This window comes from Oncorhynchus kisutch, linkage group LG14 (assembly GCF_002021735.2).
Source record: "Oncorhynchus kisutch isolate 150728-3 linkage group LG14, Okis_V2, whole genome shotgun sequence".
Classification (NCBI taxonomy): domain Eukaryota; kingdom Metazoa; phylum Chordata; class Actinopteri; order Salmoniformes; family Salmonidae; genus Oncorhynchus; species Oncorhynchus kisutch.
The window spans coordinates 58,207,602-58,233,480 of NC_034187.2; the positions used below are offsets into that span (position 1 = coordinate 58,207,602).

The 25,879-nt window shown below is 41.1% G+C and overlaps 2 protein-coding genes and 1 pseudogene across 2 annotated transcripts; all 3 read right to left on the reverse strand.

The window, feature by feature from the left end:
• Positions 1–134: 134 nt before the first annotated feature.
• On the reverse strand, positions 135–7,258 carry LOC109875828 (THAP domain-containing protein 7-like). The gene is given in 4 exon segments (XM_020468243.1): positions 135–327; positions 1,105–1,449; positions 2,823–2,978; positions 7,254–7,258. Coding segments are annotated over 4 exon segments (699 nt in total).
• LOC109875825 (perforin-1) lies at positions 6,439–9,715 on the reverse strand. Its single transcript, XM_031788648.1, has 3 exons — positions 9,665–9,715; positions 8,709–9,253; positions 6,439–8,483 (listed from the first exon to the last, which is right to left on the reverse strand). The coding sequence occupies exons 1-3, from the start codon at positions 9,665–9,667 to the stop codon at positions 7,262–7,264; spliced, it is 1,770 nt and encodes a 589-aa protein (XP_031644508.1). The 5' UTR covers positions 9,668–9,715; the 3' UTR covers positions 6,439–7,261.
• Positions 9,716–10,240: 525 nt separating this feature from the next.
• On the reverse strand, positions 10,241–21,123 carry LOC109875824 (perforin-1-like; annotated as a pseudogene).
• Positions 21,124–25,879: the final 4,756 nt, after the last annotated feature.

The window sequence follows — 25,879 nt, forward strand, 5'->3', positions numbered from 1 at the left end:
TTGACTTATTCATCTGATTAAGTTATAAGTTATCATACCATCATCTTAGTACATAAAACACAACAGTATGCGGACACCTTTGCACTCTCTACATAAAGGCTTCCACCCTTTGGCCCGTTAATGTAATACAGCCTTCAGTCAACAAACTCACTGCTAAGCTGGAGCTGAAACCCTTCAATGTGTTCTTTTCAGCTCTCCCTCACATCACTGGTCACCACAGTCCTCCTGATGTCTGAGCAATGGCCTCGCTGTCCATCAGTGGGTAATATAAGCCTCAGTCCTCTACCCTTACCCTCTAAGCACAGACCCTTGTCCTCCAACAAGTCTCTGGGAAATCACACCTCTGGCACTAATATGGTTTTTGCTCCCACCTCTTCTGCCACTCCCTCCATTCCAACTGTGCTCTTTAGCCAGTCTTCGGAGGGTACAGGCACTAAGAGCAGTTTCTCCTCCTGCTACTGGCTGTCCGCTGGCTCTGCTTCTATGCAGTTCAGGTCTGTGAGGAGTAGCCCCTGCTGGGAGGCTGGGCCAAGCTGCAGAAACTGAACCCGGTTGTGGGTATCCTGCGGTGCTATTCTGCCAGAGGGCTGTGCCTGTATCTGCTGCAGGCCCACTTGCAATTGTGTTTGCAACAGGGGGATGGACAGCTGAGGGTTGCAGTGAAGTTCCATGCCAGCTTTCACCCCTTTCTCAGGTGGCAGCGCTACCTTGACTACCAGCACACCTCCACCACTCTCAGATGCGCCACAGTGACAGTAGTAGATGTCATAGATTTCCTGTGGCGCTCCTCCATATGTTGTGGCCTCTCCAATCTTTCGACCTCGAGCCTTCTTTGGAATTTGTCTTCCTCTTCGACCCTCTCTGTCCCTCTCATCAACGCAAGAGCTCCAAGAGCCATCATCCACAGTTCCCTGTCCACCTTTTCTTATCCGAGAGCTTCCCCCGGACACTTTAACCCCATCGTCCTCTCGCCCTCTTCCACAGTAGAAGTAGTAACCCCCCTCCTCTTAAACCCCAAGTCCTCTGGCACTTCATCCATCTCAGTCTCCTCTGGCTCGGCCAGGTTGGCACCTTCTCCTGCCCTATCTCCATCTCCTCTCCAACCCCTGAATTCGACCTCCCCTGCCCTTAGCTCTGTCCCGTGAGCGAAGGAGGGTGTGTTTCAGAAGATTTTCTCTGAGGCGCAGGAGCGCATGCCGCAGCCGGTTCTCCCTCCGCCTGGCCGCACTGAGCAGCCACAGGGACTTTTCCAGGCTGTCGGTGGCTCTCTCATAACGCTTCCACCACACCAGGGGACAGTGCTGAGCATAGTTGTGTTCCTTGGGCAGGTAGAAGCTGGGAGGTGGAGGGAGGCGCAGCATGTATTGCGATGGGGAATGAGGACAGGGTGAGGATGGAGAGCCAGGAAGGTCTCCGGGTGAAGCGCCTGATGGGTGTTGAGGGGGGACTCTGTGGTGTTTTGACAGTTGGCGCAGATATTCCCTGGAGGGAGGGAGGGACTGTGCCCTGTCCCATCTGGCTATTCGGTTCCCCATTGGGTGTCTCAGAGCAATGAACTTGTTCTCCACTATCTATATTTTTGTCTTCAGTTTCTTGTTGTGCGCCATTCTGGCTGTCTTGTTCCACTTTCAGATAGCGGGACCTCAGAAAAAAGGGAAGATGACTATTATCACGCATCACAGCTCTGCGCTCTTCTGGGAAGGCTTTCCACTAGATGTTGGAACATTGCTGTGGGGACTTGCTTCCATTCAGCCACAAGAGCATTAGTGAGGTCAGGCACTGATGTTGTGCGATTAGGCCTGGCTCACAGTCGGTGTTACAATTCATCACAAAGGTATTCGATTGGGTTGAGGTCAGGGCTCTGTGCAGGCCAGTCAAGTTTTCCAAACTGATCTCGACAAACCATTTCTGTATGGACCTCGCTTTGTCCACTGGGGCATTGTCATGCTGAAACAGAAAAGGGACTTCCCCAAACTGTTGCCACAAAGTTGGAAGCACAGAATCATCTAGAATGTCATTGTATGCTGTAGAGGTAAGATTTCCTTTCACTGGAACTAAGGGGCCTAGCCTGAACCATGAAAAACAGCCCCAGACAATTATTCCTCCTCCACCAAATTTTACAGTTGGCACTATGCATTGGGGCAGGTAGCGTTCTCCTGGCATCTGCCAAACCCAGATTTGTCCGTCGGACTGCCAGAGGGTGAAGCATGATCCAGAGTCCAATTGCGGTGAGCTTACCACCACTCCAGCCGACGCTTGGCATTGCACATGGTGATTTAAGGCTTATGTGCGGCTGCTCGGCCATGGAAACCCATTTCATGAAGCTCCCGACGAACAGTACTTGTGCTGACGTTGCTTCCAGAGGCAGTTTGGAACTCGGTAGGGAATGTTGTAACCGAGGACAGACGATTTTTACACGCTACTCGTTTCAGCACTCTGCGGTCCCATTCTGTGAGCTTGTGTGGCTTATCAGTTCGCGGCTGAGCCGTTGTTGCTCCTAGACGTTTCCACTGCACAATAACAGCATTTAGAGTTGACCGGGGCAGCAATAAATTTGATTAACTGATTTGTTGGAAAGGTGGAATCCTATGGTGGTGCCACGTTGATAGTCACTGAGCTCTGCGGTACAGGCCACTCTCCTGCCAATGTTTATCTATGGAGATTGCATGTCTATGTGCTCGATTTTATACACCTATCAGCAACTGGGGTGGCTGAAACAGCCAAATCCACAAATTTGAAGGGTATGTAGTGTACATTATCACCTGACCTATGGAATTCCGAGTAAACACTTCCCTCTATCAGTTGGAAGAGACACTACATACCTGACTCCTGAGAGTTCAAAATTCTCTGGGGTCAAGTGCTTAGTGCAGAAATAGATTAAGTTGCTCTGGGGGTCCCATTGCCCCTGACCTTGTGGGCTTTTGTGTTGCGAAGTGATGATCCATAGGTCCTGGCGTGGGGTTCTGTGCTTTGGCAACCTGGCAACCAAACAAGCTTAATGAAGACTTACAATAGATTCAGAGGGGTTGGGTTAAATGCAGAAGACACTTTTCAGTTAATGCATTCAGTTGCACAACACACTAGGTATCCCCCTTTCCTTTCCAAAGAAATACATAGCATGCACATGGTTATCAGATCAAGTAGAAGGTCAGTGTTCATGTAAAAATCTTCTATATATATATATGACAAACATACAAATGCTTAGGGTTAGGAGTTTCCAAAATTGTGGGTTGGTAATGGTTGTTCAGTTATGAACTGGCACAACTTAAATAATTGATCTGTTTCTGACATAGTAGGCTATTGCTTTACAAGTCACAGGGGTCTATGTTAACAAATCTAACGCAATGGTAAATCGGTAGCGTTATAGGTTTGGAAGTGTGTCAGAATTTGTTTTGCTATGTTCACAAATGGAATCATGGGCGCAGTAGCTGCCAGTGATACATAAACAAGTTGTGGGTGTGTCGAGACTTGGCCTCTCGCTGGCCAATCAAAATGTGCTCCATGGCTAAATATGTGGTTGCTTCAAGTTGTGTATTTACATTCTTTTATATATTGCATTGTCATCAACTCCAATTCGAATGTTAGTCCGTTATAGCCTAGTTTGTTACCTGCCCCTTATTGTCTAAATATGTCGAACATGTTTGTAGTCCACATTGTTCTAATTTCATTGCTTCAATATGGATTGTTAAACATAGGCTATAGCATTTGCACTGATATTGTCACGCCCTGACCTTAGTATTCTTTGTTTTCTTTATTATTTTGGTTAGGTCAGGGTGTGACATGGGTGATTATATGGTTTTTGACCTGTCTAGGGGTTTTGTATGTCTATGGTTGCCTAGATTGGTTCTCAATTAGAGGCAGCTGTTTATTGTTGTCTCTGATAGGGAACCATATTTAGTCAGCCATATTCCTTGAGTATTTTGTGGGTGATTATCTATGTCTATGTCTAGTTGCCTGTGTCTGCACTAGTATTATATAGCGTCACGTTCGGTTTATTGTTTTTGTAAGTTTGTTTAGTGTTTCTTCGTCTTCATTAAATAAGTATGTATTCACATCACGCTGCGCCTTGGTCTCCTCCATGCATCGAACGTGACAGATATAGGGGCTAGGCCGACTGTAAATTGCAGTCTCGACAGGGACATGCCAAACGTAGTCAAGAAGCAAGATTCAACTCACAAGGCTATTGATAAGGCCTAAAATGACGATATATAACTCTAATCAAATTCTGTTTAAAAAAAAGAAACAACACATGTTTTAAATAGGCTATATGTAAGTACAGTTACAGACACCATAATTGCACCCCGTGGGCGTATAATACAGACGAGGCATCTTAAACTATGGAGGGTTTTACGCACATCCAAACTTTTCTTATGGCCTTGATAAAGATCCAATATAAAGACAAAGGGGGAATGTCCATTCACTGTTATACTGCTTGCAAATGTAATGTTTTATAAACATCATGGAACCATCTTACAGATCATATTTGCACTTCTCCTGAAATAGCCGTGCATTCGAGCCATCCATATGTTAAACCCATTGACGGTGAATCTTTCTAATAAGTTTGGTTCTTAATCAAATGAAACAAAAAACATGTTTTTTTTTTAAACCAAGAACAATATTTCTACATAGGATCGGGTCAGAAGCATGATATAATACATTGCTTCACTTGTTCCATGGCACTCTGTGTACACGTAGGCCTAAATATCTTTACACAAAACATTGGCATGTCGACATGAAATACTAGGCTCCTGTATCGTTGCCTATGTGCGAGGCAGATTAAATATATATATATATGCCATTGATAGGGCATTATAGGGGTCTGAATAGTATGGACTGGAGTGTGTCTTTTGTAATCAGAAGAGGGGCGCTCTTTGAAAAAAATGGGGATGGATAGCCTACTTGCACAAGCAAAATGAAGTTTGCTTGTTTAAAAAACATCAAATTCAACAAAATGGGGGTGGAAACCATTCATTTTTGAATGTTTCTAAACATGAAATTCACTGGCTCAAAAGGCACTTCTATCAATCCATGGGCACAGTGCATCATGGCTGGAAAAGCTGTGCTCCTGCTCTCAAAATACATGCCCTTATCAACTGCAGTACCGTTAAGACCTGCTTTTTGTGGGTCTTAAAATGTCCCATTAGTGCTGCTTGAAGTTAGAGCCCACAGTCTTTAAGGTGCAATATGCAGAAATCGCTCCACCATTTCCTGGTTGCCTAATTTCAGTTTGTGACAAAACAAGCAATGTATAGTGTAGAGAATTATTGTACCATCTAAACCACTGTGAAATATGTTTTCTATAACCAAAAATATTGTATATTCACCTTGTTTGAAGCTGATGTACAAAACCAAAAGTGAAAGACGCAAAGCGAAATGTAAGCACTGGAAGCATAGAAGAACAGATATCCCTCTTCTTAGACTTGCTTTCAATGAGAATGATAGATCTATAACTCACATTTCAATGTGAATTTGGTCGGTCGCCCCAAAAAAACATGAATTGAAATGCATTCCTGGTGACTATCTCATGAAGCTGGTTTAGATTATGCCAAGTGTGCAAATTCCAGTATTCCAGTGTTTAATTGCTATATTGTAATTACTTCACCACCATGGCCTATTTATTGCCTTACCTTCCTTATCCTGACTTGTGTTTCCTAACCCAATAACAGCTCAGATGTGCTGTACATTCCCAAGCTTGTAGAAAATGAACAGTGTGCATTGTGACTGTAGAGACACGGTTCCCTGGATGTGTTCATGCCAAATGAAAATGTCATTTTAAAATATCTGTGAATTACATATTTACTACTAGGCCCATCAGTAGCGGTATGTCAGGTAAAATCACCGGGTAAGCCAATCCCCACCCTTCCCCCAAAAAGCCATGGTTACTATCTATGTGCTGGGATAATTGCGTTGTTTGCTCTATAACCTGTTAATTCATATTCCTTGCGACCGTGAAATCAAATCAAATCAAATTATATTGGTCACATACACATTTTTAGCAGATATTATTGGGGGTGTAGCGAAATGCTTGTGTTCTTAGCTCCAACAGTGCACTAGTATCTAACAATTCACAACAATACTCACATATCTAAAAGTAAAAGAATGGAATTAAGAAATATATCAATGTTAGGATGTCGGAGTGGCATTGACTAAAATACAGTAGAATATAATACAGTATATACATATGAGATTAGTAAAATTAGCACGTTTAATACTTTTTTGTTTTATACTTTTGCGGTCAGGGTCGCTGACTTCCTTTGCCGTCAACGCTACAGGCGGCAAACATGTCATACTCGTTTGGACCAGACAGCATCAGATAGATGGCCTACATGTAGAGAGACAGAGGGGCGCTGTTTCACTCGCTCAGATGCTTTCTCCTGTTAGATACATTCAGCCTCTTGTAAATTGAAGGATAATTATGAAACACAGAGAGACGAAAGATACATGATTTAGTATTTTATTTCTTTGGTAATGAATACACACCACTGAGGCCCATAAAACAATTTCAGGCACACAGGAAGTACCGCGAAAAAAAATATGGACCCCAAATGTCACGGTATAATTCGCATTCTGGGTAGATACACTATTTTCAAAAAAATACCATGACATTCTAGTGGTTAGAGATACCTTTAATATATATATATATATATATATATATATATATATATATATATATATATATATTTATATATATATATATATATATATATATATATATATATATATATATATATATATATTTATATATATATATATATATATATATATATATTGCAAGGCTGGTTTGTCATGTCATGACTTACATATCCACATCTTTCATTGTTTTTAATATCTGATAAGCTCAGCATGATAGCAAACAATCTATAGCAAAAGCCTTAGATGTAATTATTGGGAATGATATTTTGGTACAAGATGATACAACTAATACAAGATGAGCTGCTAAAAACATTTTCACAATGTCTGTCACGTCAAAATTGTAAAGCAAATCCAATGCAATTATAATTATATTGTACTTTGAACAAAGAAAAAGCTAAAACAATATATTTGGTCTTTCTCAGTGCTTTAATGCAAAAAAGAAACCAGTGCAAAGCAATTCCTCATACTATCAATGTTACAGATTGAACAGAAACACATGACACATTTCACTCTAGTTTAATTTCACATGAATCATCTAACCATGATCCTGCCTGTGGCCAAAGGGACCATCTGAAATGCTGAACTATGCAATGCGAAGCAGTCACCAACTCGTCGCTCACCTCATGCCTTATTCACCATGACATCTCTTTAAGCCAACCTTGTCAACCGCATCATTGGTGTGATTCCTGCCCAACTCAAGTCGCCAATTCTCCCCAGCCAGCATGCCATTTCTGGAGTGGAAGACTTTTGCCAGGGAGGCGCTCATAGGAGAGGGGATGTACTCTTCACAGCGTGAGCCTCCAAGACTGGGAGCACATTGCACTGTGTAGGAGAAGAAGAATGTGCCATATGTGAACACACAGACATCACTCACATTTCCTCTACGCAGATCAAAGGAACATTCACCCAGGAAATCTTTGTTCCAAACAATTCTGTCTGTGTCATACACCTTGAAAGTGAGTTTGGTGTCAAAGTTGATATGGATGGGTCCGAATTCAAAGCTCTCTGGCCAAACGGGATTGTCGTCGTTTTTGATCACCTCAGTGAGTTTGATTTGTGTATCATATGAGATCTCAACATAACCATCCGTTTTGGTTGAAATGTCCCCATATAGTCCCTTTGCTCTCAAACCATAGACTTGCAGCCTGGCCAGGCCTTTCCCAGCAGGGCAACAGTTGGACATGATGCTCTGATCACTGTGGCAGACACAGGCACATTGATCCCTTTCGCTGGTCCTCGTACCTATCTGACAGGACTCTGAGCATTTCTTGATCAGGGCGTTTTCAAGGATGTACTCCTCCACTGCTTTCTTCAGCCCAGGTTGAGCAGGATGTCCACTTTCCAACAGGAAGTGAAGGGGCTTAAGGAAGTAGTGCACCACGTCAGGGATCCTTTTCAAGGACTCCAGCCACTCTTTGTAGGCGTTTGGGTCCAACGCACCTGAGAACAGCAGGTCACCTCCATTTAGTACCCCTCCTTTAATTTCCGAGTGGCGGTCACTGAACATGGAGCTGAAACTTCGGTTGGTGCCAAGTTTCTTCTTTAGTTCATTACAGTAGTGAAGCTCGGCGGTCAAACTCGCGCTGTTTTGATATGACAAGGAGGCCTCGACATCAAGACAGTCCTTCACTGCAGTGACTGTCACTCCGTTCATAGTCGCCTGACAAGACTTGATGGAAGTTACAGAGCTCACTTTCCCTCCCAGGTTGACTTGAGAGGTGAAATGAGTGCCATATGTGTCTATTAGGTTTCTATAGGCCAGCTTAGACTTGAGGTCATAAACAGTGGGGAGCTTCTTCATCGAATTCAGAAATTGTTTGTGAAGAGGAGGATCTTCGACCAGGCTATATCTGAGGAAAAAAGTGACAATGGTTTGGTTAACATTTAACAATAATCGGTTGTATTTTAGTCTTTAATAGCAGTTAAGTTGAACGCAATTGGTAAGCATGTGATGGTATTGTATGTGAACTTATCATGCAATGGATACACAATATTCATGAAAAGCATTATATTAGCCTCATATTACAGCCTCTTTAAGAATCTTTTAGTTTATTCACTGAAGTTGAGCGCTTCACCTGTAGATGCTACAATGGACTTCATGCCTGGTGAAACTGTATCTGTCCTGCTTCGACTTTGCAATGGCATATGTTGCTTCTCTGGAATCTGTCCCTCCAATGATTGTCTTGAACTTTACTTCAGGAATCTCAAGGTCCAGGCCAAGTTTCCAGTTGTTGGTCACGGTTGAAGTTGTGGTATTGATGAGGGACTCACTGGATTCATAGATGCTGCTTGAGACGTCCCGCTTGCAGTCGGTGATGGCTCTCCAGTTTGCCATGGCTGCTGGAAGCTTCTGTTTTATTCCACCCAAACATAAATTGACAGCTAACTCGCAAGTGTCTCCCTCCCGCTCCCAATTTTCCATGTCGATCACATAAGAACCTTTTCGCTGCATCTTCACAATGTCGAAACCTTCCCCTGCCAGGTTGTAACCAGGGACAAACTCGGCCTGCTCACATTCCTGTGGCTTGCCAGGAATCTTTCCCCTCAAACTCTCTGCCAGGCACTGGAGTGTGCCTGCCCAGCAGATCAGTAGAAGTAGACACAGCTCCTTCATCACACTCTTAATAGAAAAAAGTAGAAGTAATCAAAATCAAAGTAAGTAGAAGTAATCAAAACAGATTTTTCACCTAGTCAGCGTCAGCTCTGGGATTTGAAACAGCAACCTTTTGGTCACTGGCTCAATGCTCTTAACCGCTAGGCTACCTGCCACCACACACTGTAGTGACACGCTGTAGTGAGCTTGTAATGGTAATTTATGAGTAAATGTGTTGTACTAATCCATTTGATCAGTGAAATGTATTGCTGTTCCAAGCACTACGTATTTATCAATTACAGTACAGTGCACATGAAATAAAGTTTTAAGAAATAGGACAATATACCTTAAGATCTGTATGAAGAATTGTTGTCCTTCAGGTTTTATGACTAGAGATCAAAAGATAACATGTATAAAAATTGAGACTTCATATCATACCATGTGCTCTTTCTCTTGGAGATGTAAAACGAAGAGAGTTGTTTCTTGATTCTATGCTGGATGAGAGAGAAGAGCCTTTAAATACACTGCTGGGTAGCTTGAGGTTTTTTTGCTGGTCATTTTCACAGAATATTTAGTGGCAAACCCCAAATTTCAATGCAACAAAAAAAAGTACATTCTCCTCTGTTGTAATTGGGTGACAAGTCAGTTGGTGGCTTTAGCATTAGAATGCAAAAACTAAGAGTTTTAGGAGTTTGATTATGCAGAATATGGTTCTGTTTCAAGTAAAAAATATTTAAGGATGCTTTCATATGGTTGAAAGACGTAGTTTAATTTTACTTGGACAGTAATATCTTCAATGATGTTCTTGCTCCGTAATTTTTTTTATCTAACACATCTTCCTTTGAGTCACTCACACACAATCTTTTCACACTTTACCCTCACTACAGCCACCATTACTGGTACAGAGCGCTTCGTGTGACAGCTTGGACAGCAGTGTATCCCTGTGGGTGTCAGTGACTTCAGAATGCATGGATATTGCACTGGCTTCTCCTTAATGTTGCAAAATGAACCACTTCAGCCACAAAGGCCAGAGATGGAAACTGAACTGGTTGCTGAGGGGAAGGTGGGGGAGGGCAAGCTTAAAAACTGAGGGGGCAAAAATATGTTTATCGTAGGGCTCGACTGATGATTAGTGAATGGTGTGATGATACTGTAGGCCTATAGTCTAGGCCACATCCAGCATTTTGAAATATGCAATGTTTTGAAAATATATGCATCCTCTTACATTTGATGATGTCCCATCTGTGTATTTTGTGTTACAGGAGCACATGTTCATAATGTAAAAGTTGACATATCATATGATGTTAGCAGTGTAGCTAAGTGTTTCCATTATTTGTTCAGTCAGAGCACAGGTGCAGTGAGTACAGCTTGTGTGCATGAAGAATACGGTAGTGTAGCTACTACACATCTCCTATTACAAGTCAAAATGATTGAAGGTCTATCAACATTTTTTAATCAAACTAGTCAATTTGCTTGACCACAGTACTGGGACATTCACATTCTCCTACAGGATAAACTACTGCCAGTAGTACTACTAGTTGAAACGTCAAGTCACGATGACAGTACAGTGACATTGCATTGCTGATACATTGCTCTTCGTGGTAAATGTTACCATGACCATTATACATGCAGTGTAAATTCTTCACATTACAGTATCATCATGATCTTGTTTCTTTGTATTTTATTTTCCAGCCATGAAAATATTTATTGAAAACACTCTACTGATTTTGATGTTCTGAAAACACAAGACCTCATCATTGCCCCCCCCCCCACCCCCCCCAAATGCTTTATTAAATGTTGATTTAGGATGATCTAAGTCACATAGTGAAAACAAGATAAGAGCACAGAATCAATTTTGTTTGTATTTCATTGCAGCCAAGAATGGGCAATTAGTCTTTCAGAGTACATGACTCTTTCCCTTTAATTTAAACCATTGTAGCACTAATGCCAAACACAAGTTTATCTTCCATGAGTTTTCACCTGTCTGCAAATTTAAGTAATTTCTCTTAGCTCCAACAACACCATTCAACTTATATCATCCCTGTAAATTCCTGTTTTCCTTTTAATCACATTTGAACAGAATGAGCTAACCTCAAGCACAAATAAACAGCATGTAGTTTTATCAGCATATCGAGATTGAAAAGTATGGCAAAGGAAAGCTCTCATGTATAGACTATCAAAATGCATTGACCTTACACAAACATTTGGGTTGCTAGGTGTTCGCGTTATACAACCAACCATCTGTCCTATGTAACCATATCAAACAAAACATACAGTATCATACTAATTTGAGTATCCCGGATTTACATTTACTATGTCACGTCTGGTCTTGCTATATAAGACACCTTGAAATGCTTACTTACAACCCTTAACCAACAACGCAATTTTAAGAAAAAAATAAGTGTTCATTTTTTTTTTTATCTAAAAAAGAAGACGAGTAGGAGGCCAGTATGTTGTAGTAAACCTTTATGGAATATATTTACAAAATAGTACATATAGCAGTAGTCAGCATTATACATCAGGACGAACAACTGCACGCATTTTGACTACTAGTCTTCCTCGGGCAGCGTTGTAGAGGGAAGCTGATGTGGCGGGGCAAGTAATTGTCGCATGTCAGGAAAATAAATTATGTACAAAACATAAATATAACATGATCACGTTAATGTATAGAGGCAACATAGAAAATAAATGTATACAACGGAAGTGCGTAAAGGATAATCGATCACAGTTTTGCGCGTAAAAGACAATACATGCACTTGTGCATCAAACACGTTCTATAAAAAACAATACGCACACCATGGAGATGATCAAAAACTCAGAGGAACAAGGCAAATACAGAGTTGATATACTAGTCAGTCTAAGATCTACTGCAGTCTAATGCTCATTTACCTTGCAAACAATACATTCACCACCTGCAGTGTCATTTTCATTAATTTATTCAACTTCTATAGCACTTTTCATTACAGAAAGAATCTCAAAGTGCTTGAAAAGGCATAACGAACAACAATAAAATAAAAATGGTATATGACAGAGTATGTCTCGCTACAATTTTCGGCAACAGTTATACGTTTTGTTATTTCAAGCCTCCAACAGATGGAGCGAGAGTCAAGAGGGAACGACATTGAGCAGAGTGAGGAGGTGGTTCAGTGGTCCAGTAGGTCCTCCAGGTGTCACCACAAGGGTTGCGCCCTTGATCATGACTCTCAGTTCCATTACATTACACATACCAGTCATTGGACTAAGCCCTGTCATTGAGCAATCCGGTGTAGTGTCCGTTTCAATATGCCCAGGAATTCTATTTCCTCTGTGGCCTAAGAGCACATGTACACAGACAGTCGACTGTAATCCCCTCGCCATCTCCTGTGATTGATTGTTTGCACACAGAGAAACACAGCTAGCTCCTCTGAGTCAGGGGAAGGGCACCTTAACCAGACATTGGTAAATACAAAGTGGAAAATCTCTATAGATTCTAATGAACTGTAACCCTAGGCCTATATGTAGTGTCTATATGTAACCGTAGGCCTATATGTAGTGTCTATATGTAACCCTAGGCCTATATGTAGTGTCTATATGTAACCCTAGGCCTATATGTAGTGTCTATATGTAACCCTAGGCCTATATGTAGTGTCTATATGTAACCCTAGTCCTATATGTAGTGTCTATATGTAACCTTAGGCCTATATGTAATGTCTATATGTAACCCTAGGCCTATATGTAGTGTCTATATGTAACCCTAGGCCTATATGTAGTGTCTATATGTAACCCTAGTCCTATATGTAGTGTCTATATGTAACCGTAGGCCTATATGTAATGTCTATATGTAACCCTAGGCCTATATGTAGTGTCTATATGTAACCCTAGGCCTATATGTAGTGTCTATATGTAACCTTAGGCCTATATGTAATGTATATATGTAACCTTAGGCCTATATGTAATGTATATATGTAACCTTAGGCCTATATGTAATGTATATATGTAACCTTAGGCCTATATGTAATGTCTATATGTAACCCTAGGCCTATATGTAATGTCTATATGTAACCCTAGGCCTATATGTAATGTCTATATGTAACCCTAGGCCTATATGTAGTGTCTATATGTAACCCTAGGCCTATCTGTAGTGTCTATATGTAACCCTAGGCCTATATGTAGTGTCTATATGTAACCCTAGGCCTATATGTAGTGTCTATATGTAACCTTAGGCCTATATGTAGTGTCTATATGTAACCCTAGGCCTATATGTAGTGTCTATATGTAACCCTAGGCCTATATGTAGTGTCTATATGTAACCCTAGTCCTATATGTAGTGTCTATATGTAACCTTAGGCCTATATGTAATGTCTATATGTAACCCTAGGCCTATATGTAGTGTCTATATGTAACCCTAGGCCTATATGTAGTGTCTATATGTAACCCTAGTCCTATATGTAGTGTCTATATGTAACCGTAGGCCTATATGTAATGTCTATATGTAACCCTAGGCCTATATGTAGTGTCTATATGTAACCCTAGGCCTATATGTAGTGTCTATATGTAACCTTAGGCCTATATGTAATGTATATATGTAACCCTAGGCCTATATGTAATGTCTATATGTAACCCTAGGCCTATATGTAATGTCTATATGTAACCCTAGGCCTATATGTAGTGTCTATATGTAACCCTAGGCCTATCTGTAGTGTCTATATGTAACCCTAGGCCTATATGTAGTGTCTATATGTAACCCTAGGCCTATATGTAGTGTCTATATGTAACCTTAGGCCTATATGTAGTGTCTATATGTAACCTTAGGCCTATATGTAATGTCTATATGTAACCCTAGGCCTATATGTAATGTCTATATGTAACCCTAGGCCTATATGTAATGTCTATATGTAACCCTAGGCCTATATGTAGTGTCTATATGTAACCCTAGGCCTATATGTAATGTATATATGTAACCCTAGGCCTATATGTAATGTCTATATGTAACCCTAGGCCTATATGTACTGTCTATATGTAACCCTAGGCCTATATGTGGTGTCTATACGTAACGTTAGGCCTATATGTAGTGTCTATATGTAACCCTAGGCCTATATGTACCTATATTTGCTGGTCCTCGTACCTATCTGACAGGACTCTGAGCATTTCTTGATCAGGGCGTTTTCAAGGATGTACTCCTCCACTGCTTTCTTCAGCCCAGGTTGAGCAGGATGTCCACTTTTCAACAGGAAGTGAAGGGGCTTAAGGAAGTAGTGCACCACGTCAGGGATTGTTTTCAAGGACTCCAGACACTCTTTGTAGGCGTTTGCGTCCAACGCACCTGAGAACAGCAGGTCGCCTCCATTTAGTACCCTCCTTTAATTTCCGAGTGGCGGTCACTGAACATGCTGCTGAAACTTCGGTTGGGCCAAGTTTCTTCTTTAGTTCATTACAGTAGTGAAGCTCGGCGGTCAAACTAGATCTGAAATGATATGACAAGGAGGCCTCAACATCGAGACAGTCCTTCACTGCAGTGACTGTCACTCCGTTCATAGTCGCCTGACAAGACTTGATGGAAGTTACAGAGCTCACTTTCCCTCCCAGGTTGACTTGAGAGGTGAAATGAGTGCCGTATGTGTCTATCAGGTTTCTATAGGCCGGCTTAGAATTGAGGTCATAAACAGTGGGGAGCTTCTTCACCGAATTCAGAAATTATTTGTGAAGAGGAGGATCTTCGACCAGGCTATATCTGAGGAAAAAAGTGACAATGGTTTGGTTAACATTTAACAATAATCGGTTGTATTTTAGTCTTTAATAGCAGTTAAGTTGAACGCAATTGGTAAGCATGTGATGGTATTGTATGTGAACTTATCATGCAATGGATACACAATATTCATGAAAAGCATTATATTAGCCTCATATTACAGCCTCTTTAAGAATCTTTTAGTTTATTCACTGAAGTTGAGCGCATCACCTGTAGATGCTACAATGGACTTCATGCCTGGTGAAACTGTATCTGTCCTGCTTCGAACTTTGCAATGGCATATGTTGCTTCTCTGGAATCTGTCCCTCCAATGATTGTCTTGAACTTTACTTCAGGAATCTCAAGGTCCAGGCCAAGTTTCTAGTTGTTGGTCACGGCTGAAGTTGTGGTATTGATGAGGGACTCACTGGATTCATAGATGCTGCTTGAGACGTCCCGCTTGCAGTCGGTGATGGCTCTCCAGTTTGCCATGGCTGCTGGAAGCTTCTGTTTTATTCCACCCAAACATAAATTGACAGCTAACTCGCAAGTGTCTCCCTCCCGCTCCCAGTTTTCCATGTCGATCACATAAGAACCTTTTCGCTGCATCTTCACAATGTCGAAACCTTCCCCTGCCAGGTTGTAACCAGGGACAAACTCGGCCTGCTCACATTCCTGTGGCTTGCCAGGAATCTTTCCCCTCAAACTCTCTGCCAGGCACTGGAGTGTGCCTGCCCAGCAGATCAGTAGAATTAGACACAGCTCCTTCATCACCCTCTTAATAGAAAAAAGTAGAAGTAATCAAAATCAAAGTAAGTAGAAGTAATCAAAACAGATTTTTCACCTAGTCAGCGTCAGCTCTGGAATTTGAAACAGCAACCTTTTGGTCACTGGCTCAATGCTCTTAACCGCTAGGCTACCTGCCACCACACACTGTAGTGACACGCTGTAGTGAGCTTGTAATGGTAATTTATGAGTAAATGTGTTGTACTAATCCATTTGATCAGTGAAATGTATTGCTGTTCCAAGCACTACGTATTTATCAATTACAGTACAGTGCACATGAAATAAAGTTTTAAGAAATAGGACAATATACCTTAAAATCTGTATGAAGAATTGTTGTCCTCCAGGTTTTATGACTAGAGATCAAAATATAACATGTATAAAGTTTGAGACTTCATATCATACCATGTGCTCTTTCTCTTGGAGATGTAAAACGAAGAGAGTTGTTTCTTGATTCTATACTGGATGAGAGAGAAGAGCCTTTCAATACATTGCTGGGTAGCTTGAGGTTTTTTTGCTGGTCATTTTCACAGAATATTTAGTGGCAAACCCCAAATTTAAATGCAAAATAAAAAGAAGCACATTCTCCTCTGTTGTAATTGGGTGACAAGTCAGTTGGTGGCTTTAGCATTAGAATGCAAAAATTAAGAGTTTTAGGAGTTTGATTATGCAGAATATGGTTCTGTTTCAAGTAAAACATATTTAAGGATGATTTCATATGGTTGAAAGACGTAGTTTAATTTTACTTGGACAGTAATATCTTCAATGATGTTCTTGCTCTGTATTTTTTTAAATCTAACACATCTTCCTTTGAGTCACTCACACACAATCTTTTCACACTTTACCCTCACTACAGCCACCATTACTGGTACAGAGCGCTTCGTGCGACAGCTTGGACAGCAGTGTAACCCTGTGGGTGTCAGTGACTTCAGAATGCATGGATATTGCACTGGCTTCTCCTTAATGTTGCAAAATAAACCACTTCAGCCACAAAGGCCAGAGATGGAAACTGAACTGGTTGCTGAGGGGAAGGTGGGGGAGGGCAAGCTTAAAAACCGAGGGGGCAAAAATATGTTTATCGTAGGGCTCGACTGATGATTAGTGAATGGTGTGATGATACTGTAGGCCTATAGTCTAGGCCACATCCAGCATTTTGAAATATGCAATGTTTTGAAAATATATGCATCCTCTTACATTTGATGATGTCCCATCTGTGTATTTTGTGTTACAGGAGCACATGTTCATAATGTAAAAGTTGACATATCATATGATGTTAGCAGTGTAGCTAAGTGTTTCCATTATTTGTTCAGTCAGAGCACAGGTGCAGTGAGTACAGCTTGTGTGCATGAAGAATACGGTAGTGTAGCTACTACACATCTCCTATTACAAGTCAAAATGATTGAAATCAAACTAGTCAATTTGCTTTACCACAGTACTGGGACATTCACATTCTCCTACAGGATAAACTACTGCCAGTAGTACTACTAGTTGAAACGTTAAGTCACAATGACAGTACAGTGACATTGCATTGCTGATACATTGCTCTTCATGGTAAATGTTACATGGTAAATTTTCCAGCCATGAAAATATTTATTGAAAACACTCTACTGATTTTGATGTTCTGAAAACACAAGACCTCATCATTACCCCCCCCCCCCCCCTCCCCCAATGCTTTATTAAATGTTGATTTAGGATGATCTAAGTCACATAGTGAAAACAAGATAAGAGCACAGAATCAATTTTGTTTGTATTTCATTGCAGCCAAGAATGGGCAATTAGTCTTTCAGAGTACATGACTCTTTCCCTTTAATTTAAACCATTGTAGCACTAATGCCAATCACAAGTTTATCTTCCATGAGTTTTCACCTGTCTGCAAATTTAAGTAATTTCTCTTAGCTCCAACAACACCATTCAACTTATATCATCCCTGTAAATTCCTGTTTTACTTTTAATCACATTTGAACAGAATGAGCAAACCTCAAGCACAAATAAACAGCATGTAGTTTTATCAGCATATCGAGATTGAAAAGTATGGCAAAGGAAAGCTCTCATGTATAGACTATCAAAATGCATTGACCTTACACAAACATTTGGGTTGCTAGGTGTTCGCGTTATACAACCAACCATCTGTCCTATGTAACCATATCAAACAAAACATACAGTATCATACTAATTTGAGTATCCCGGATTTACATTTACTATGTCACGTCTGGTCTTGCTACATAAGACACCTTGAAATGGTTACTTACAACCCTTAACCAACAACGCAATTTTAAGAAAAAAATAAGTGTTCATTTTTTTTTTTTATCTAAAAAAGAAGACGAGTAGGAGGCCAGTATGTTGTAGTAAACTTCTATGGAATATATTTACAAAATAATACATATAGCAGTAGTCAGCATTATACATCAGGACGAACAACTGCACGCATTTTGACTACTAGTCTTCCTCGGGCAGCGTTGTAGAGGGAAGCTGTGGCGGGGCAAGTAAATGTCGCATGTCAGGAAAATAAATTATGTACAAAACATAAATATAACATGATCACGTTAATGTATAGAGGCAACATAGAAAATAAATGTATACAACGGAAGTGCGTAAAGGATAATCGATCACAGGTTTGCGCGTAAAAGACAATACATGCACTTGTGCATCAAACACGTTCTATAAAAAACAATACGCACACCATGGAGATGATCAAAAACTCAGAGGAACAAGGCAAATACAGAGTTGATATACTAGTCAGTCTAAGATCTACTGCAGTCTAATGCTCATTTACCTTGCAAACAATACATTCACCACCTGCAGTGTCATTTTCATTACAGAAAGAATCTCAAAGTGCTTGAAAAGGCAAAACGAACAACAATAAAATAAAAATGTTATATGACAGAGTATGTCTCCCTACAATTTTCGGCAACAGTTATACGTTTTGTTATTTCAAGCCTCCAACAGATGGAGCGAGAGTCAAGAGGGAACGACATTGAGCAGAGTGAGGAGGTGGTTCAGTGGTCCAGTAGGTCCTCCAGGTGTCACCACAAGGGTTGCGCCCTTGATCATGACTCTCAGTTCCATTACATTACACATACCAGTCATTGGACTAAGCCCTGTCATTGAGCAATCCGGTGTAGTGTCCGTTTCAATATGCCCAGGAATTCTATTTCCTCTGTGGCCCAAGAGCACATGTACACAGACAGTCGACTGTAATCCACTCGCCATCTCCTGTGATTGATTGTTTGCACACAGAGAAACACAGCTAGCTCCTCTGAGTCAGGGGAAGGGCACCTTAACCAGACATTGGTAAATACAAAGTGGAAAATCTCTATAGATTCTAATGAACTGTAACCCTAGGCATATATGTAGTGTCTATATGTAACCTTAGGCCTATATGTAGTGTCTATATGTAACCCTAGGCCTATATATAATGTCTATATGTAACCCTAGGCCTATATGTAATGTATATATGTAACCCTAGGCCTATATGTAATGTCTATATGTAACCTTAGGCCTATATGTAATGTCTATATGTAACCTTAGGCCTATATGTAATGTCTATATGTAACCCTAGGCCTATATGTAGTGTCTATATGTAACCTTAGGCCTATATGTAATGTCTATATGTAACCCTAGGCCTATATGTAATGTCTATATGTAACCCTAGGCCTATATGTAGTGTCTATATGTAACCCTAGGCCTATATGTAGTGTCTATATGTAACCCTAGGCCTATATGTAGTGTCTATATGTAACCCTAGGCCTATATGTAGTGTCTATATGTAACCTTAGGCCTATATGTAGTGTATATATGTAACCCTAGGCCTATATGTAGTGTCTATATGTAACCTTAGGCCTATATGTAATATCTATATGTAACCCTAGGCCTATATGTAATGTCTATATGTAACCCTAGGCCTATATGTAATGTCTATATGTAACCCTAGGCCTATATGTAATGTCTATATGTAACCCTAGGCCTATATGTAATGTCTATATGTAACCCTAGGCCTATATGTACTGTCTATATGTAACCCTAGGCCTATATGTGGTGTCTATACGTAACCCTAGGCCTATATGTAGTGTCTATATGTAACCCTAGGCCTATATGTACCTATATTTGCTGGTCCTCGTACCTATCTGACAGGACTCTGAGAATTTCTTGATCAGGGCGTTTTCAAGGATGTACTCCTCCACTGCTTTCTTCAGCCCAGGTTGAGCAGGATGTCCACTTTTCAACAGGAATGAAGGGGCTTAAGGAAGTAGTGCACCACGTCAGGGATTGTTTTCAAGGACTCCAGCCACTCTTTGTAGGTGTTTGCGTCCAACGCACCTGAGAACAGCAGGTCGCCTCCATTTAGTACCCCTCCTTTAATTTCCGAGTGGCGGTCACTGAACATGCTGCTGAAACTTCGGTTGGGCCAAGTTTCTTCTTTAGTTCATTACAGTAGTGAAGCTCGACGGTCAAACTAGAGCTGAATTGATATGACAAGGAGGCCTCGACATCAAGACAGTCCTTCACTGCAGTGACTGTCACTCCGTTCATAGTCGCCTGACAAGACTTGATGGAAGTTACAGCACTCACTTTCCCTCCCAGGTTGACTTGAGTGGTGAAATGAGTGCCGTATGTGTCTATCAGGTTTCTATAGGCCGGCTTAGAATTGAGGTCATAAACAGTGGGGAGCTTCTTCACCGAATTCAGAAATAATTTGTGAAGAGGAGATCCTCGACCAGGCTATACCTGAGGAAAAAGTGACAATGGTTTGGTTAACATTTAACAATAATCGGTTGTATTTTAGTCTTTAATAGCAGTTAAGTTGAACGCAATTGGTAAGCATGTGATGGTATTGTATGTGAACTTATCATGCAATGGATACACAATATTCATGAAAAGCATTATATTAGCCTCATATTACAGCCTCTTTAAGAATCTTTTAGTTTAGTCACTGAAGTTGAGCGCATCACCTGTAGATGCTACAATGGACTTCATGCCTGGTGAAACTGTATCTGTCCTGCTTCGACTTTTCAATGGCATATGTTGCTTCTCTGGAATCTGTCCCTCCAATGATTGTCTTGAACTTTACTTCAGGAAACTCAAGGTCCAGGCCAAGTTTCTAGTTGTTGGTCACGGCTGAAGTTGTGGTATTGATGAGGGACTCACTGGATTCATAGATGCTGCTTGAGACGTCCCGCTTGCAGTCGGTGATGGCTCTCCAGTTTTCCATGGCTGCTGGAAGCTTCTGTTTTATTCCACCCAAACATAAATTGACCGCTAACTCGCAAGTGTCTCCCTCCCGCTCCCAATTTTCCATGTCGATCACATAAGAACCTTTTTGCTGTATCTTCACAATGTCGAAACCTTCCCCTGCCAGGTTGTAACCAGGGACAAACTCGGCCTGCTCACATTCCTGTGGCTTGCCAGGAATCTTTCCCTCAAACTCTCTGCCAGGCACTGGAGTGTGCCTGCCCAGCAGATCAGTAGAAGTAGACACAGCTCCTTCATCACACTCTTAATAGAAAAAAGTAGAAGTAATCAAAATCAAAGTAAGTAGAAGTAATCAAAACAGATTTTTCACCTAGTCAGCGTCAGCTCTGGAATTTGAAACAGCAACCTTTTGGTCACTGGCTCAATGCTCTTAACCGCTAGGCTACCTGCCACCACACACTGTAGTGACACACTGTAGTGAGCTTGTAATGGTAATTTATGAGTAAATGTGTTGTACTAATCCATTTGATCAGTGAAATGTATTGCTGTTCCAAGCACTACGTATTTATCAATTACAGTACAGTGCACATGAAATAAAGTTTTAAGAAATAGGACAATATACCTTAAGATCTGTATGAAGAATTGTTGTCCTTCAGGTTTTATGACTAGAGATCAAAATATAACATGTATAAAGTTTGAGACTTCATATCATACCATGTGCTCTTTCTCTTGGAGATGTAAAACGAAGAGAGTTGTTTCTTGATTCTATACTGGATGAGAGAGAAGAGCCTTTCAATACATTGCTGGGTAGCTTAAGGTTTTTTTGCTGGTCATTTTCACAGAATATTTAGTGGCAAACCCCAAATTTAAATGCAAAATAAAAAGAAGCACATTCTCCTCTGTTGTAATTGGGTGACAAGTCAGTAAAAAATATTTAAGCATGCTTTCATATGGTTGAAAGACGTAGTTTAATTTTACTTGGACAGTAATATCTTCAATGATGTTCTTGCTCTGTATTTTTTTAAATCTAACACATCTTCCTTTGAGTCACTTACACACAATCTTTTCACACTTTACCCTCACTACAGCCACCATTACTGGTACAGAGCGCTTCGTGTGACAGCTTGGACAGCAGTGTATCCCTGTGGGTGTCAGTGACTTCAGAATGCATGGATATTGCACTGGCTTCTCCTTAATGTTGCAAAATAAACCACTTCAGCCACAAAGGCCAGAGATGGAAACTGAACTGGTTGCTGAGGGGAAGGTGGGGGAGGGCAAGCTTAAAAACTGAGGGGGCAAAAATATGTTTATCGTAGGGCTCGACTGATGATTAGTGAATGGTGTGATGATACTGTAGGCCTATAGTCTAGGCCACATCCAGCATTTTGAAATATGCAATGTTTTGAAAATATATGCATCCTCTTACATTTGATGATGTCCCATCTGTGTATTTTGTGTTACAGGAGCACATGTTCATAATGTAAAAGTTGACATATCATATGATGTTAGCAGTGTAGCTAAGTGTTTCCATTATTTGTTCAGTCAGAGCACAGGTGCAGTGAGTACAGCTTGTGTGCATGAAGAATACGGTAGTGTAGCTACTACACATCTCCTATTACAAGTCAAAAGGATTGAAATCAAACTAGTCAATTTGCTTTACCACAGTACTGGGACATTCACATTCTCCTACAGGATAAACTACTGCCAGTAGTACTACTAGTTGAAACGTTAAGTCACGATGACAGTACAGTGACATTGCATTGCTGATACATTGCTCTTCATGGTAAATGTTACCATGACCATTATACATGCAGTGTAAATTCTCCACATTACAGTATCATCATGATCTGTTTCTTTGTATTTTATTTTCCAGCCATGAAAATATTTATTGAAAACACTCTACTGATTTTGATGTTCTGAAAACACAAGACCTCATCATTACGCCCCCCCCCCCCCTCCCCCAATGCTTTATTAAATGTTGATTTAGGATGATCTAAGTCACATAGTGAAAACAAGATAAGTGTTACGGCTTTCTAGTGGTGATGAATGAGAGTCGGACCAAACTGCAGCGTGTCGATTGCGATCCATATTTAATGAACAAAACGTAACACGAAATAAACACTACAAAACAAAGAACGAAACGAAAACCGAAACAGCCTATACTTGTGTAAAACTAACATAGAGTACAGATAGGACAATCACCCACGACAAATTCAAAGAATATGGCTGCCTAAATATGGTTCCCAATCAGAGACAACGATAAGCACCTGTTTCTGATTGAGAATCACTCCAGACAGCCATAGACTTTACTAGAAACCCCCACTAGCTACAATCCCAAATATCTACACACCAAAACCCCAAGACAAAACACACCACAATACAAAAACTCCATGCCACACCCTGGCCTGACCCAATACATGAAGAAAAAACACAAAATACTAGACCAGGGGCCTGTTGCACAAAAGTAGAATTAAGACATCCGGGATAAATGACTCAGCTGAGCTCAATGAAGCCAAAACATGTGCGTCCAGGCTTAATTGGTTGCACAAAGACCAAGCCAGGATGAGCAGACACGGATTCATTAAGCCAGGTGAAACCAATCCTGGATAGGTGCGCGCTCACGGCTCACTCAAATAGACCCCGCCACAGATCACAGATTAACTGATTTACCATGGCAACTAGAGCCGCGTACTTTTCCCCGTCGGAAGCACAAATCCTCATGGAGGCATACGAGGAGGTAAAAGATATAATTAAGAAGAAAGGCAACACCGCCACAGTGATAAAGCAAAGAGAAAAAGCGTGGCAAAGTATTGCAGACCGCCTGAATGCGTAAGTAGTGCACAATTACACACTCACCGCTCCGCTGAAACATCACAATTACAATTCAAATATTTAATTCACATCTCCAAAAATGCAGTTGTACTGTAATTATGAAACGGTTAAATTCTTTTATTGAAATGCACTGCAGATATGAGTGAAATTGTGTAAAGTAACTCCATCACACTGTATAAAGCTATGATATATTTTTACTGAAAACAAGACAAAAATACCAAGTAATTTTTTGCAGTGTGACTCCATTTGTGTGTGTGTGTGTGTGTGTGTGTGGATTAAACATGAACGGACATGGCAGCAGGTCAAAATCAAATACAAGAACATTCTGCAGAATGGTATGGTCCCTGACTAATATTTAACAAAGCACAAGCATATATTGTACCCAGAAGGTGCCTGCTCACACATTGTCTGTACTGTTTTAGCAGTGAAAAAGAATACCCACAGACAAGGCACGGGTGGTGGGTCACCAAAGGCTGACCTTACCCCAGCAGAGGACATGGCCTTGGCGCTAAATAAAGGCAGGCCCGTCTTAGAGGGGATCCCTTGGGGGAAAGAGACGAGCATAGGTTCCTCCCAAGATGCCACCCGCTTCATTCAAGGTATGTCCTTCCATCTCTACATGGGATACAACCACATTCATATTGAATCAATTTGGACTGTCTGACTTTGGTTTACCTATTGCCTTGCAGTGTCTGGCAGCACTGTGTTCCTGTTAGAGCCACCAGCACAAGCACCAGACGATGCTGATCCAGTGAGTACTCCATCAAAGGCATACTGTAGGCCTGGCATGTCTTGTCTACTAGCTTCAATATGAATCCGATTAAATGTGATAGGGTGAAGGCCCCAGTGCAGCAGCAACAGCACATGATGGAGACGATGATGAGGAGGAGACCATCTCTCTGGATTTCAGAAGGCATGAGGTATCATGTTAAGACTGTGAAAGTACTATTTACTCTACAATGGTGAGGAGTCCTCATCAAAATCAAAAAATCTAATTTCTTTTACAGGACCCAGATGCTATACAGTGGGAAAACCAGCCTGGCAACATAGTGCGTATTAATAAAAGGACACCACATCCTGCCAAATTCCAGCTGCGCTAATTGTATTGTGTTCACAGAGCTCACAAGCTATCAGAAAGTTGTATGGCAACCACCTCCGGCGCCAAATAGAACTGGCAGACATAGACATTCAGTACAAGAAGAAAAAGATGCAAAATCTTGCACTGGAGTTCGAAATAAAAAAGAGGACAATTAGGAAACTGGACCTTGAAATAAAAAAACTTGAGAGGGAGGTGAGATATGCCTTCAATGTACACTGTATGCTAACTGTAACACAAATGTATTAATCATTATTTTTCTTTCCTCCCCCAGCTCCAAGAAGATGACACAGCTCAAAATAAAAATTAGGTATATTCTCGTAAAGTCAAGTGAGCCATGACATATGAGCTCTTATTGTGAGCACACAGGACGGTGGCATCTTTCTAAGTTTTTTTTAATTTTCCCAGCAATCAGTACAACCAAGTCATCGTTATAAGGCATCGCCCTCTTTTGCCCACCCCCCCAGCACCAGGTGTGGCCACTAGCCTATATGAAGGCCCAAAATTGTGTGTTCCTTTCTGCTCTGACAATGGCATGCCCATTCGTGCGAGATGTGGTGGATGAAGAAGCACTTGTGCTGAGGAGAGCCTTCAGGCGAGAAAGGGTCTTCAGGGACCGGTTGGACCCACTGGCCTTCCCTGATGACCATCTATATGAAAGATACAGGTTTTCTGCAGATGGCATCAGGTATCTATGCAGACTACTGGGTCCCAGGATTAAGCACTGCACGGAGCCATGCACTGAGTGTGGAGCAAATGGTTTGTGTGGCCTTGCGCTTTTTTGCTAGTGGAGCCTTCCTGTACTCAGTGGGGGATGCAGAACAGCTGAACAAGGCCACAATTTGCCGCACAATAAGGAGTGTGTGTCTGGCTATCAAAGCATTAGCAGATGTCTTCATCTCCTTCCCTGGCCACAGAAGACTCTGTGACATCAAAGAGGAGTTCTATAGGATTGCAGGTAAGAGGATCTACAAATTACAGGACAACTGTTAACACATAGTAGGATACTCATTACTTTGTGTGACAGGTTTCCCCAATGTCATTGGTG

Bases quoted from the DNA above. Each gene is read 5' to 3' on its own strand.
- LOC109875825 (XM_031788648.1), bottom strand. The intron at 8,484-8,708 runs GTGAAGCGCTCA...TTTTTTCCTCAG, and splicing joins GTCCATTGTAGCATCTACAG to ATATAGCCTGGTCGAAGATC.